Source organism: Apostichopus japonicus, chromosome 8 (assembly GCF_037975245.1).
Source record: "Apostichopus japonicus isolate 1M-3 chromosome 8, ASM3797524v1, whole genome shotgun sequence".
NCBI lineage: Eukaryota > Metazoa > Echinodermata > Holothuroidea > Aspidochirotida > Stichopodidae > Apostichopus > Apostichopus japonicus.
This window is the reverse complement of record NC_092568.1, coordinates 2,223,088-2,239,919: the sequence shown is the minus strand read 5'-3', so window position 1 is coordinate 2,239,919 and position 16,832 is coordinate 2,223,088. Positions and strand designations below refer to the sequence as shown.

General features: G+C 37.5%; 1 protein-coding gene across 1 annotated transcript; it reads left to right on the top strand.

Moving 5' to 3' along the window:
* Positions 1-4,850: 4,850 nt before the first annotated feature.
* Positions 4,851-12,331, top strand: LOC139971780 (adenosine receptor A2b-like). Its single transcript, XM_071978514.1, has 2 exons — positions 4,851-5,744; positions 8,403-12,331. Exons 1-2 carry the CDS (start codon positions 5,305-5,307, stop codon positions 9,061-9,063), a joined length of 1,101 nt encoding a protein of 366 aa, XP_071834615.1. The 5' UTR covers positions 4,851-5,304; the 3' UTR covers positions 9,064-12,331.
* Positions 12,332-16,832: the final 4,501 nt, after the last annotated feature.

The window sequence follows — 16,832 nt, the reverse complement described above, 5'->3', positions numbered from 1 at the left end:
ACCGCTGTGACGTACCTACATAGTACCGGTCACAGCTTACGATACGAGGTATGACTGGAAGGGGTGGGGGGGGGGGGTGCTTAAAAGTTGTTATGAAAATAAAACAGACCCAACCTTCACACTTCTGAGGATGCCCTTGTACAATATTATTTACATTCGTGTAAATTTGAGAGACTATAGAGTCGGACTCGGTTATTAAACATCAATTATTGCTTTTACAACACCGACATATTCAATAAATAATATTTCGATGGGGGATATACTTATTTTGGCGACAGACTTTACTTGCCTGCTGCGATTATGAACGCTCATACAATCATTGAACATCGCATATCGTATATCATCGCATATCATAGGTGCAAGAATATCCACCTTTTCGCTGTGGTTATACATGGTAAAGACACGTGAACATGCCAGGCTAAACCGTCAGCAATTAACGTACCGTCATTATAATTACTGACTAATTTATCATACCAGTCAATGCGTTTACTTTTACGCACGCATCATCACGCATCATCTGTTCGTTATGAAGACTTATGGTGTGGATCCATCATTTGGCAAATCTTGTCTGTGTTCGAAAGTGACTTTCCTAAACCGAACATTACGCCGAGACATATTTTTCTCAAACGGCGCAGTGTGCATGTAACGACATATTATCGAGCGGTGCCATGGATTAGTTAAACTTTGAAGAAAGTGTAAATTCAACATTTATTTATCATTTTCGGATGGGATCATCGTCAACGCTTATCATGACGCCAAGGCTCATATGAATGTTGTTTATATGAAGTTAAAGAATAAATTTCGGTTACGGTATTATAATTTATTAATTAAAGCGAATTGAATTAGTTTTGCACATTTAAGATTCAGTACGAGTGCTTTGTATAGCAGGATATGAAAGTACAGTATAATAACTTCAATAATGTCCCAACTAGGTGGATTCGTTCAATAACAAATTAACATACTTGTGTGGATTTATCGCCCTTCCGTAAATGTACAACTTCACCTGCCCATTTGTTCTCTTATACATTATCTTTTGAATGACATTTTGTCGACATTTCAAAGAAATTACCGTGTTACACACAACTTGAGAACATTCCAGAAAAAAGAAAAAGATATTTGCCGCCCTGTCAGGTATCATGCCTGAAAGCTAGGTGGCGAGTGGCTGCAGCCCCCCCCCCCCCCCCGTCCCAACTAATTTTGTGAAAATTCGGGCAATATGCTGAGAATTTTTCGTGCACCTACTGAAAGAAAAATAATGTGCAATGTGTTTTTCAATGGTTAAACTTATAATATTATTATCATTATTATTGTAACGACTTCCCCAATAATTCTAACCAATATGGAAGGGTAATAACACGGAAAATGATTGTATCTTATTGGCGTGTGATGTAATAACCGATGAACGCATATGATATGCACATTAACATATTGAAAACTTTGGTTATATTTTTCGGGTAAGTCGTTACAGCAACCCCCCCCCCCCCAAAAAAAAAATCAAATTAGACTCGTACGCCTCTGCCTAAAAGGAACACCTTATCCATTTGTCAAGACGTCGTGTACACTAAGTCTAAAGTACAGTTATAGGCTGGATCTCACCTGGCCCTTCAAGGCTATACCACACCTAAAGTTTTAATAACGATTGCTAATTGGTCATATCGTTTCCATAGATTTATAATTTATTTAACTGATGAATTCAATGACTTATAATGCTTATCTTCCAGGGTTCATGCAAGGTCTTTACATGAGAAAGATTTACTTACATGAAATATGATTTCCAATTATCGCCGTCGACGATGATGGTGATCTACTGAGCCTCAGGCTGGCGAGAGAGGGTTAACAACACCAGTGACAGCAAATATGGAATTACGGAGGAGGGAGGGGTACGGGGAGCTGGACAATATGTGTTCTAATTTCCTAATATAAAAATGAAGTCACAAAACAGGCAGTGGCGTCGCCAAGGGGGGGGCAGGGGGCACGTGCCCCCTGGAAAACCTAGTGCCCCCCCCGAGTGCCCCCCATCTGAGATTTGGGTTGGTAAAAAAATATATATATATTTTGTTATATTCAACTCCCATCATCTGAGTTGGTTTTTCATAAGGACAAAGAAGCACAGTAATTCGTATTTTCTTCAAATGAGCTGCGAAAAAATGTAAAAGTTTATCATTGACCGTCGGGTATCGAAGTCGTAACCCGCGCCATCACAACAGGTGTCGATATTTACATTGAATGTGTCAGTGCTCATTGGATTGCATGGTGAGATCCCTGATAGGAGCCAATAACGATGCTGGAACCTGTTACATCTTAATAGATAATGGAAGAAAACGAAAAGGACAAGAAAGGAGTCGGGGGTCATGCACACATTAATTCAACAATGATGGTTCTATTGATAGGGTTAGGCATAATATCGACAGCATGTGGTTCTCTGCAAAATTCTGCGAGTTGTTAAAATCATGACCTCAAAAATAGCAATTTCTGGAGATATCTTCAGATCGAATTAAGCATCAAATGTGGCACCATTTTGCATCTAGCCCATCCTCCGTATGCGAAAATTTTCCAAAGGGGAGGGGGCACCCCCTTCCCTTAGACCCCTCCACCAGGACGGCGATCCGTATCCACCTAAGTGCCCCCATCAAATGCTGGTTCCCCCCTGTGCCCCCCAGACTGAAAAGTCTGGTAACGCCACTGAAAACAGGATGGTTGAAATGCTGTAGTCGTGTGAGGATACCGTGGTTAAGTACCAATCCCTGTATGCTCCTAACCAAAGTAGCACGACACGTGGGACTTATCCAATACAAAAAAGTCCTGCTTAAAATCCTGTAGGATCCTGCAGGATTTTGTGCAGGATCCTGCAGGATTTTGTGCAGGATCCTGCAGGATTTAGTATGCCAGGATTTGGCCACATCCTACATGCTTATGTAGGATTCCTGTACTTGCATCATGGAATCCTGCATGCATATGAAGGAATCTTGTACGTTTGGAAGGAATCCTGTTCCAGATACAGGAATCCTATAGGATTCTTGCAGGACTTTTGTTCAATTGCTTGAAGGGATATTCCAGTGGCAGACAATGTGACACCTCTGTGGAAAAGAAAATATTCAACAACAGTCCACCTTGTTCATTGAAATCCCCAACTATTGATATGTTTGATTGAATAGAACCTGGCTAAACCATCGATTCAGGCTCTGGGGTTGATCAGAGTATGTGGTTAAACTGATGTTATAAGACAAACGTTCTTCACAAGTGTGAGCTATACTTCACTGTCAGTTGAGACCACCATTTTGATATATTTCCCCGTACTGAAGATACGGTAATTGTTGAATATTACCTATTTTGACTATATAAGCTAATCCCTCGATACTTCCCTGGAGTGGATCACAGCAGGTGGTCTGTGATGTCATCACCGTACATGTTATTCAAAATCTTAATACTTAATTATAATCCTATATTTGATTTATCGTTGAAACCTGATACATTAAGAAACGTTTTCTCAGCTGTCAAGGTTCTCTGTAGTTAGAATTTCAATACAACGCAAAAACACAACTGTTTCGTAGAAATATTATTTCCTTTGTGAATAAGTGAAACAAAAATATTTACATCTGAATTGGCATGGTGACATCACACAATTTGTTGTAACCAGACTCATTCACAAAATACCACCAAACTTTGAAAAAAGAAAAACAAATATTGTTGTCATTTAAGATGCTATGTTAATTTAACCTTAAAGATATCTATATAGGCCTATATATAAATATCTATCTATATATATATATATATATATATATATATATATATATATATATGTGTGTGTGTATATGTATATATAGATATATTTTATTTATATATCTATATATATATATATATATATATATATATTTATATATATATATATATATATATATATATATATATATATATATATATATATATATATATATATATATATATATATATATATATATATATTTATTTATATATTTATTTATTTATATATATATATATATATATATATATATATATATATATATATTCAGCAATTAACTTCAGCCAACCTATACTATCCCTTTAACTGAAAAACATAAACTACGCCAGTATCCGAAACGGAGAGTTTTGTCTTTGAAGTTCGACAAGCACGAATGGTCATTATAATTATTATATATCTATTGTAATACTTTTGTCGTAGGAAGGTTACCGTTCAAATTTAACACAGCCACAATTAAACCAACTAAATCGTATAGGTCTATGGTCAATGCAAATATACTTTGTCACGAGAGAGAGGGAGAGTCGCTCAAACGCATTACATCAGTGATTGACGCTTCTCAATAACTTCGACATGATTATAACGCAAACAGCGTATATATAGTATATAAATACTTCAGTTTTTTTCCCCAGGAAATGGCGGGAGTTCGGCAAAGTCTGTGTTTTCTGCTGTTTTGGAAACTTCGTGAGAGTTGACCTTTACCAAACCAGCTTGTATACTGGTAGTTTTATGAGTGTGTTAGGGAACTGTTTTAGACGGTTTAGTCTATAGAACAAATTACTGCCACTATATATACAATAGTTATATTGGAATGTATACAAATGTATGCATGTATATGCTACTGTAAACGCCAGTGTAAGTACGAGAACTACAAACAGAGTCTTTGGCAATACTGTTTCGGCCTATACTTAACGTTTATTCAGCATCGTTCAAGACCCTCTGCTAATCCGACATGAACACTTTAAAAGACTTTTTTGTTAAAAGGATCGTAGAACAATTCGTTTGGGAAATATCATGCTAATTTGCTGGTACGTGTGTCACTCGTTCATAATATATATGGCTATGTAGCCTATCTTATATATCTCACTGGATTTATTATTTAGACGTCAAGAATAGTTTGTTGGACACCGAAATATTCTATTAGAAAGTATTCTATGGGTAATTTAGATTATGCTGTTGTTTTCGCTTCTCCTTTTAGTCGACTGTAGCGATTATGAAAGCTCACTCCGTGCATGCATCGGACAACGCATCTTACATAGTTGCCAGACTATTCAACTGTAGTGTTAGCGTTATCTTTGGTGAACACACACATACGAATGTGACTGTTTACATCATAATAGTTCATGCTGACTATACCAGTCAATGCGGGTATAACTTATATCATCACGTCTCAGCTGTTTACATAAAGCTTGTGTGGATCCATCACTTTGTAAATCTTGACTTTGTTCGAAAGTGACTTTCCCAAAACCGAACATTACGAGACACATTCTTCTCAACAACGTGGAGTTCATGTATAGTAAAGGTATTTCATCGGCGAGCGGGTTACCATGGATTCATCAAAGTTTGAACAAACTGTCAATTCAACGTCATCTTTTGATTTTGTGACTTCAACAGTCATTTATAATTTTTCGGATGGGATCATCGTCAACACTTATAATGACGTCTATCTCGCATTTAGTTTACCAATAACAATATTATACATCGCCATTTTCATGCCAATTTGGTTACTTATCATTCTGGGAAATTCGTTGGTGATCTTGGCGTTCGTAAACACGACGTCTCTGAGGAAGGTCTCAAACTATTTTCTGATCAGTTTGGCGTGTACAGATCTTTTCACCGGTATTATATCGTTACCTTTACACTTGGTCGGTCGACTGGTCATTAGTCCAATAACATGCTGGTCGTCTACCGGGTTTCTGTTCTTTTTGCCGACAGTGGTTCTCACAGCTTCTTCGGCGTATCACCTAATAGCGATTGCGATCGACAGGTAAGATTACAATAACAGCTGTCATAATTATCTTGTAGTATTTGATACATGAAGAGGATCATATAAACAACTCCCACAATGAGTTAAGAAAAATAAAATGTCTCGCTTGGGAGAGAATATGGTTTTAACGTCAATTGCAAGTTATAACTTAGGTTTCCATTCTTTCAATGTGTAATTTAATTATTTTACATTTAATGCCGCTATAGGTGCGGATCGGGGGAGGGGGATGCCGGGGGGGGGGCGGACGTGAATTCCATTGCAACCATACGTAAAACTTAGTTATACAGCACATGGGAGAGTCGGATTCATGTCGACCCCCCTGCAACACCCGTCCTTTATAAAACCCTGGACTCTCCCATGCGCTATAGAAAGTGAAATCTCTTTGTTTCTCTTTGATGCTGCTTTCATATTTTCAAGGTTAAATTATGCAGTAACGCTCCTGAAGGCAATGAGAATATACATAATGTAGGCTACGGTAATACGTGGATACTTTACATAGCAAATAATCTTCTACCGAAGAAAATGAACAAAGTATAATTTATTAATAATATATTAATATTTAGACTTGCTCGAGTTTTCAGACTAATATCAAAGGACTATGTTACGATGGTTGTCTTAGCTCCCAAATAATATATATACTTTAGGCTGTTTCCGCAAACTGGATAGACCTCAATTGCAAAATTTGAAGAAAAAAAAAGCCTACCGAATAATGACGTCATCGCAACACATGCTTGAAGCCAAATCTGCATAACGAAAACATATATCGCTATGATTGTCATCACAATAGTTTTTATTTTATTTTTCTACAAGTTTAACTTATATTGCTGTATTGACATGGTCCATGCCATGAAAAAAAGACGTTTTTCTAAGGACGACTTACCATTAAATTTGAGCGACGTAATATCAAATTTCATACTGAAGTATAAGCTACCCTATAGCTAATACCAATACAGGTATGTAACTTGACACAAGTCGAAGACTTGTCACAATTACATATGCATATTCTGAAACACAATACATCCTTTCAAGGACAAGCAACTATATATGGACGCTGACTGCAGGTATAGGTTAGACATGAAAACTTGTTACAGTCCGCGAATATAGCCAGCAAATGTGTATACATAACAATCAGTGACAGTATCATTATCGAAACAACATACAAGAAAAACATAACAAAATATGAAACACATATGGTTCGATGATGTCGTATTTAGTCTGAATCAAGTCTTTAGACTTGACCAAGTCTTTATCCTTGTGTAATGAGAAAACTTACATCTGATATGATATCTCCGAAATTGAATAAGATTTTTCTTAGCTGTTTGGGGAAGATGTTCATGCTATTTATCTATGTATCACAAAGACCAATAACAATGGTTAGGATTGTGTCTCATGGCTGTGGGAGGTGGGAAGAGGAGACACCATACATGTTGACAATTACATATACAACACTCAAATGGCAATAATACACAACGTGTATATACCCCCCCCCCCTCCTTCCCCTGGCCTGCAGTGTTGCCATCCTCAAAAACTGCGGTGGGTTTACAGAGGGAGGGATCGATACCTGTATAGAACAGCGTTTTCAGAGTACAAGGAATTAAGTTCGTTAGTAACTGAACAGACCCGACAGTGACTATATATGTAAAATTCACATGGTAGAGCAGGGATAAATCCCAGGGTAGAGCAGGAATAACTCACAAGAGAGAGCAGGGATAATCCCCAGGGTAGAGCAGGGATAACCCCAGGGAAGAGCAGGGATGACCCCCAGGGAAGAGCAGGGATAACTCACAGGACTGAGCAGAGTATACAATCTATATTGCAGACTTTATACGGAACGTTAACGGATGACCCCGACATATATTTGAGATTGGAGGGGAGAAAGCTGGAGCGTTGAAAGTAATTCGGCAGCGATCCCGCCCAGCGAAAGTAAAAATAATATTAGGGTCATGCACAACCCCCGTGTTAGGGCGCTGCATTGTGAACGCATAGTAGTTTCCGCGGCGATCATTGAACTGGAATTATGTCTATGTATTTAACGTGTGGTCATCTTCCGTGGTTAATGCTAAAAGGTAGTCCAACTGAATCGACAATTATGTATTGTGAATCTTAATCCATTTTCGAAATGAAAATTAACTCTAAAACACAATATTCCATTCATTTCGTTTTACATTGGTCCTGGAAATATTTTCAATACATAATTTAATTTGTTATTTGACAATAGTACTCCCTTTGTTCATGTCCTCGCTTTATGATGATATCGTCAATGTGTCGGTGTGCGCGTGCGTGTGCGTGTATGTATGTATGTTTTTCTCCAAATGGTTTGACGACTATATTAGGATGTGTTCTAAACTAGGAAGGCCAGCCACATTGATTAATAATATTCTAATGCTTGAACATCTCAAAAAACGTTCTTCGCAAAGTTGGAATATGTCCGTGAACAGGACAAGCAATTTTATTACACTTAATCGATAAACTGTCAGTAACTATATATGGTTCTCCTGATATAAGGCGAGAATGCTGCTTTAACATACAATCACATACCTTTCTATTCAGTTTAGCTTAATTTTAAATGAAATTGTCTTATCGAATAGAACTGGGGCAGCTATTGTACAATCCATGTGGTTTAAAAAACTATTTAAGTCTTGTTATTCTCTTTCACAGACTCATATCCGTCTGCAAACCGTTGAAGTATCCTAATATTGTGACGTCATTCCGAGCTAAGGTAGTAATGTCAATAATATGGTTCTACAATATTTCGTTTGGTGTGTTGCCAATATTCATACCAGACACTACGGAACGAGAATGGACATGTCGAGCGGAGAGTTACGGTGCCGAACAGGATATACTCACTCTGGTGATTGCTGGATTCATACCGGTATATTTCCTACTTATGACCAGTTTGTACATGATAATGTTACGCAAGGCATCACAACATGTACACAGACTCCGCGAAATGACCCAAAAACAACATCAAAACGCACGGAACCAACGCCGCGGCTTGGTTACCATGGCTATGCTTGTTGGAGCATTCGGGTTGTGCTTCTTGCCAAGTAGCTTTCAGTTTACATATGAGGTTTATGGAAAGTACACACTAACAGAATTGATTATTATACAGACATTGTGCGAGTACCCATTGTTTCTGAACTCCTGTATTAATCCAATCATATACGCCTTGAGAAATGATGGGTTTAATAAAGCGATGAAGACAATACTTTGTAGTAAATGCATGCGGATTGATAGTCCTCGTCAAAGTTCAAATTTGAGTGAAGTACGATCAACAAATCACAGCCAAATGCAAGATTTACAACTGAATAATATCTAGAATTTAATTGACCGCTCCTGACCCTGCTTGGATGGTATAGATACTTGTGCCGGTGTTAATCTTAAAATAATGATAAGGTCTACTCTACTAACAGTTGCGTAGTAACCTTAAAGGCATTGAAGACTCGCCCCAAACCGCGTGCCGCCCTCTGAAAAAAAGTTAACTCTCTGTTGCTTGCAAGTGAATTTTCCTTCTGTCGCTACAAAGTGCAGATAGTAATGAAACGAGATACCTTGTTATCTTTTATCTGGACCTGAGATGTCCATCGCTGCTATGTACAATGTGTTGTGGGTATTGACCATATAGCTGCATGTATTGACTGTACACTAGTGTCTAATTACCGACGGTAGCAAGCTGTGTTTGTATTTTCTGGGATCGATGGTGGTGTCTAACACTTCTGTTACACCTCATTCGAAACTAGGTCAGATTACCGGCATTAGACGTTTCTTTTTGCACGAGTCTTCACACCATTTACGAGTCTTCACACCATCACAAACATCGCTGAGCATCAGCATTTACATTTTTTTCACATGTCGTAAATCTGTGCCAGTGGCACCGATAACCAGGTCGAGCCAGGAACTATTATAACTGGGCCATCTTTTTGCATTCTTCATTTTTGTTTATGTATATTTCATGTATATTTTTGATGCCCTATTTTCCTTCTTCCTTCCATATTTTACCTGGCTTCTTAATTGGTCCTGGCTTCGGGCTTTAACCCCTGCCCAGTGGCGGCGGAACCGGGGGGCTTGGGGGGGGCTCAGCCCCCCAATGAAAAAGTTGAGGGGGCAAATGCATGATAAGCCCCCCCAATATTTACCAAGGCTCCGAAACGTGCATCTGCCCATTTTTTAATGCATACTTGTCGATCTGTCCGATGCACACGTATACTACATAGGTGTAATAATTAAATATGATAATTGATTGTCTGTATCATGCCTCATCGAATATTAGTGTTTTAAATAAGACGGTAATAAGCTAAACGCTACACTCATCAACATTTGCGTTTACACTACGAGTACACGCAAGGCGTGGAACATGGCTTTATGTTTAAACGCAATCAATTATTAAACGAACAAAAACACAATATTAGCATTTCACCTGTACTGTATAGGGTACATGCATTCATGACATGATGACAGTGCTAGGTCATAGAAATTTGTTGGCAACTGCACATGGTTTTGGAATTACCCATTTGTTGACATTAAGAAATGCTTTCTGTTTTTTTCTTATGACATTTATTTAATTCAGGGGCGTCGGAGCCGGTACGGGTAGGTCCGGCGAACGCCGGACCAATATTCACGACGCAAAAAAAAGAAGAAAAAAGTAGGACTAAAAAATGGGGGAAAAAAATCTCGGTGGTATATGTTTCAATAATTTTCTATAATGATGACGGCAAGTAGGCTAAATGTGACTACTCTGGCATGGCAGGGGTCTTGTTTTCAAGCTCGGGAAGTGCCATTTCCTGCAATCTGGGAGGCATATTTTCAAAATTTTCTCCATTACGCTACGCGCCAACCATGGTGGCGCGTAGCGTAGTTTGACCTACCAAACGTCCCCCCGATAATTATGATAGTTGGCCACACTCTGAACCGCCGTACCAATCAAAAATAGCTTCCGACGCCCTTGTAATTATTGCATTTAATTGCAAGTAGTAATTTACTACACTCAAAAACCTCTTTGCGAGTACACGTCGAGTAATAGCTACTCTCTTAAAACACCATCGAATATACAAATTACAATCTGAGAAATTGCAGGCTTGAGACCCATGTTTTAGGGCTAGGTATTCGCAGCATAAAACACTCGGGAAGTGCCGTTTCCGGCCATCTGGGGGGTTTGAAAAACCCAAAATTTTCTTGTACGCTCCGCGGCAACCTATGGTGGCGCTCCGCTTAGATAGTCTCCACATATTAGCCCCCCAATAATTTTCCCGTTCCGCCGCGCCTGCCCCTGCCAAGCGCACATATCACCAGGCATGTGTACCACATCATGGTTATCTTTCTTATATAGAAAATGCTGTATAATCGTGACACGGATTTTGAAAATTAATAAATTTGATTGTTGATATTATAACGAATATGCATATATTTAACAACTTGCCATATGATGTATTGGATGACAACTGAAACTAATAGGATGACTTTAGGCACAAAATTATTGTTGATATGTTATAGTCCATTAGAAAATAATTACTATTAGTGCATGTTGCTTGTATTGTTATATACCGCGTCCCTTGAACAGTAACCCGAACCAAATGACGGTTATGACATACATGTCCCCTCCCACCCTACCCCCCCCCCCCACATCCCTTGCGCACGCCAATGGTTACATCTGAACAGCTGTAAGAGTTAGAGTTTATATAGGTACAGTCTCTTTTTGCAAAGCTCTCTTAATCATTTGTTTTCGGTAGAGCAACTGATGGTTTCAAATGAAAAATATCAACTCTTACCCCTATACCTCACCCTATCATTTCCCTCCCCACTCCTTCCTCACACCGACCTACCCCCTTCTGTACCCCAACCCTTTTCACAAAAGATAGCAATTGCAAACAATTACATGAGTCCAACATGAATTGGGTGCAATATTTTGTGGGAAACATAACTTTATATGCAAAGGCACGAACTTGACAAGACATGTCCTACCCCTACCCCCAGCACCTTTTCCCATTCAGTTATTTGTATATGAAGACGATAGCTTGTCAAAAAATATTTTGATTTATCATTCAGAATCAGATGTTATAGTACACTCAGTGAAAGTAAAGTGGTGTCTCGAGAAGAGGTTTACGTGTAAAAAGTCGTGTTCAAAACACAACGTCAGTCGAAATAAAGCAAGGTTTTTTTTTACATCTCGAAAACAGACAAATAACGATAGGAATGTGATATTTGTTTTGTGGGGTAACTTATGTATTTAACGCAGTTTACTGCAGGAGATAGTGCATCTCGTGGGAGATGAGAATAATTTTATCACTTATGAGATGATATCGACGGACGGTACTTGGAAACCTCCTGCGAAAGAATAAACAAAATTTTAACCACATGAATGGTTATTATATTTATCTTGAAGCCGAATAATGGGCTTCTTGAAAATGTTCGTCATGTTGTAAAAAAAAAACCGAGCAAAAAGTCTTTCATGCAGCCGCGGATTAACGATGCATAAGTACACTGAATCGTCTTCAAATTTGCACAAATCTGGAAATCTTGACAATCGGAGGAATACAAGCAAGAATTCAAGTGCCTAGTAGGGTCATTTACACCTTTCATTCGTCGCAGATAGGGATAAGAAGGTGTCAGGGGGTGGGGGGGGGCAGGCGTGGATTCAGCGATGGGGGAATATTGGGGCATACATACCCATTAAAAGCTCACACAAACATTCAAAACTATTTAGTTGCACAACCTTGTGTTTAGACCTGAGGAGGATTCTCCCAGATTACTGCATTCCGAGCCGGCTTCAAAGACCGCCGGGCGTCGCAACTTTTTCTGTTTGTAAATATAAAATATTGGATTCACCTCTGGGGAGGGTTAGTGGTGGCAGGGATGCAGTAATTTGTATTTAAATGAGCCGATATTTGAAGCGCAGTTCTTGAACTACTCTGTATAATAATACGTTCAAACCTCGACGGAACGTCTTTACAGGCAAGTAATATTCAGAGATATAATTTCATATTAATTACTATAGGCATAAAACGGCTGCAAACTGGAGTTCATTTAAAGGGTGACTTCGAAGGATGACTGTTCTGAGTCACCATGAAGTTGTACTTCTATTAAATTTTTAATTCATATATCACTCGAAAAGTACTCGAATTCTAACATTCTGTACTCGAACACTGGTTTTTGGTACTCGGATAAAAAAAGCAGCACTCGGACTATGGCACTTGTTAATCGGAACCTCAAGTACTCGGAAGTACCTGACACTCGGATAAAAGTATATACTTGAACACACTACACTGTCCTCGAAAGGCCTGTTTACTACGTGTTACACATTTTTCGTTGCCAAGTTGTGGTTGAATGTTATCCAACCGTGTTCTGTTGTTTACATATTAACCTAACAGAATATTTTTTGGTTGATTTATTAGAATTTATGAAACAATGGATTAGTATTATCACGTAGGCCTGCACAGGGCAAGTGACGTCATCAGTTTAGCATTATAGGTGCTCTCCAGAGACTACGGTATACTAAGCGTATTTTTAAGACAAATATACCGATAACAGGAGTAGCTATTGGAACAATTGTAGTACTCAGGTTTTCCTTTACTTCCTTTTTATATATTAATTTTTAATATTTTCTTGGGGGCCATGATATTTGAAGACTAAACTTGGGCCTAATGCCATCCTATTAAATTCTTACGTCAGCTCTGGTAATCTCTTTGTCGCCTTTTGTCCAATATATGAGAGACAAAGCAATCAACGGTTGAAAGTGCTTTAAGTGACGCCGTATGGAATATATTGACAAAAATCATCTTCTTGCGTTATTAAGCCCCTATGATATCGTAAGATACACGGCCGCCGGTGAAGTGGAAAGAATCATCAATATTGATCAGTAAATTGAAACACTAAGGTGAAATTTAGAGTTCCAGTATAGGTATATTGAAGCAATCAGGATTACTCTTGCTTGGTGAAACACACCGACGCCAGATTTTTGCAATAAGAGGGACAATTATTTACGAGAAATGATTGTGTAAGTGGTTTTCATAAAATAAAAATATATACATATATTACGGGTACCATTATGAAGAACAACATAAGACTTTGATGGAGTTTTGTTTGTCTATCCCAGGCAGGTTAGTGGTTATGGGTAAATTCTATAAAATATTTCATGAACGCCATAATATCAAAAAGTATGCTGGCGTCTTTGCATTTTTAATAGATTAGAATATTTTCTCCAAGATGAGATTATTCCCTTCATTATCTTTAGTGAAGACGGTTTGTTTTAAAACCTTTTTCTTTTCTTTTTTGCAAATGAGTTTTTTTTAACCAATTGTTTTATTCTGTTTAGACGATGAATAGTAAAATGATTTGTAAGTTGTTTTTTTCTTTTACAATCATTGAAATAAATTTGTTACAATTTATAAATGTAAAATATTTATAGCACAATAAATCAAATGTTTTTTTTGAAAACCAAAAATTTGCAATTTAATTGCTTTGTTTACATGCGAAATCTTTAGGTGATTAAAAGATGGACAATTATGAGCAGTGAGTCATCATTGAGATGCATTATATATATAGGTCAATACGTTTTCAGTATTACAATACATATCCACAGAGGCGTCGAGAGCCATATCGAGCTCATGGGGCCAAATAAGTCACTGTCCCGCCCCCTCCCTGCGCTAGCCCCCCCCCCAGTGAAAGATATGGGGGAAGAAGTATCATTCAGCCCCCCACCCCGCTTCGCAAGTCAGAAAACCCCTTTTTCAGAACATTTTGGCAGAAAAAAATCCCATTTGGAGCACCAAATTGCATCTAAGGCCAGGTGAAAATGCAAAATTATTTACAAAATGGAGTGGGTGTTGAAGTGTGTTAAATTGCATCTGAGGCCACCTGGAAATGCAAAAAAAAGACACCCCCTCCCCCTTTAGACCCTTCCCCCAGGCCGGCCATCAGTCTTCAGCCCCCCCCCCCCACTCAAAAGTACCTTCCTACGCCACTGTTTAACATTCAAGTGTATATCTTTCCTGTTTTATAGACGTCATGCAGGACGTGTCACAAACACGTGATTTAAAAGAGAGTACATTCAATTCATTCAACATGTTATTTCCCTTCCCTTGTCATTCTAATTGCATATTTTAATATTAATGTATAGGCCTATAGGCTACTCACACTGAAATTTCATAATGAATTTATAATTTATTTACTGGAATTTTCAGCAAAGAGTACAAACATGTTTTAATATGACAGCATTTGTGGGTTTGGTCCTTGTACAAAGAAATATCAACTTTAATGACTTTGAATATGCAGATAATGAATGAGGATATTACACACTCATCCACAAGAAAACACCAATGGTGGTTAATTACAGACTTATTGACACGTAGTGACGATCGTTGGTAAATAAAATTTACAGCAAAGAGCACGAAGTCGATATGTTATATTTCATAGTAAACAATTTATGTGGTTTTGATCATATATTATATTAATGTATATAGACCTATACTCACACTGAATTTACATAATGAATTAATAATTTATTTAATGGATTTTTCAGCAAAGAGTACAAACATGTTTTAATATGACAGCATTTGTGGGTTTGGTCCTTGTACAAAGATATATCAACTTTAATGACTTTGAATATGCACATGATGAATGAGGATTTTACACACTCATCCACACGAAAACACCCCACGATGCATGGTCAATTACAGACTCATTGACACGTAGTGACGATCGTAGGTAAATACATTTTACAGCAAAGAGCACGAAGTTGATATATACAATTTCATAGTAAACAATTTATGTGGTTTTTCGTCTACAACTCATCACTTTTAAACACTATTTAGTTATCTGCCAGGGTATAAACTAAAACCTTTTTTGGGGGCAATAATTGTGAAGACTATTTCGTTAAAAGTGTTACGTATGGGTCTATTGAAACGTAAACTTGGTCAGTATACTGACTTCTCAATTGTTTGTAATGGTCAGCTGATTAAGGCCAAACATTCTGTTGTTTACCTCGGTCTGGAGTTAAACCAATACCTTGATGGCGAACAAATTGTTCTTGGCATTATTAGTAAAACAAATTCTCGATTCAAATTCCTCTACAGGCAAGCTAATTATTTTAATCAAAATGTGAAAAAGACCATCTGTACAGCCCTTGTTCTCTGTCTGTTCGATTATTCCATCTCATCTTGGTATGGAGGTATATCTAAGTACCACGCTCGTAGATTACAATGTGCCCAGAACAAAGTTATCAGATTCATTCTGGGTAAAGATTTTTATTATCACATTAACCATGCTGACTTTAAAACTCTTGGTATTTTGAACATCAACACTAGGGCTGAACAGCTTCGTCTTAATCATGTTTTTAATGTTTTCCATGGTACCTCTCCAGTTTATATGAGGGAGAGTTTTATTAGAGTAAATAGTGTTCATAGCCATAACACAAGAGGCAGTATTTTTAATTTTCAACTTCCCAAAATTAAAACGCACAGTGCTGGGTCTTTTTATTACAATGCAATTAAAAACTGGAACAGGCTACCTGAAAACATAAAATCCATCCTGCTGAAATACAATTTTAAAAAAGATGCCAAAGCCTACCTTTTAAATCATATGAATGTCTAGCTTGTAAATATCTTTCTTTTTTACAGTGTTTGTATGCATGTTTTAGATGTTTTAATAGTTTATTTCTTATCTTTTGAATTTTTATGGTTATAAGGACCCCTTTGGAAATAAGCTTTTAGCTTAAAGGGTTATCCTTGGCATGTTATTTTCTTTTTGATGCATTCAAGTATATTCCCATCTTGTATTTTAAATGTTTATCTTTATGTGCAATTTTTGTTTGTATGTAGATGAAGAATGATATCTTGCCGAATAAAATCAAATCAAAACAAATCATATTATGTTTCTTGTTACTAAAACACAACATGTCCCCAACTTACAATTGATGTTTCTATAGGTTCTATATAAGCTCCAAGTTGGAATTGGTAATTTTAAGTCACAGGGATGAATTAATTGCTCTACTTAAGCTGTATCAGATGGTGACCATGTTTGTCTTTCTGGCATGATACTTGAGGTAAACATTTGAAAAATAAAAGTAATTAGGCTTAAATAATTAATGATTACCAT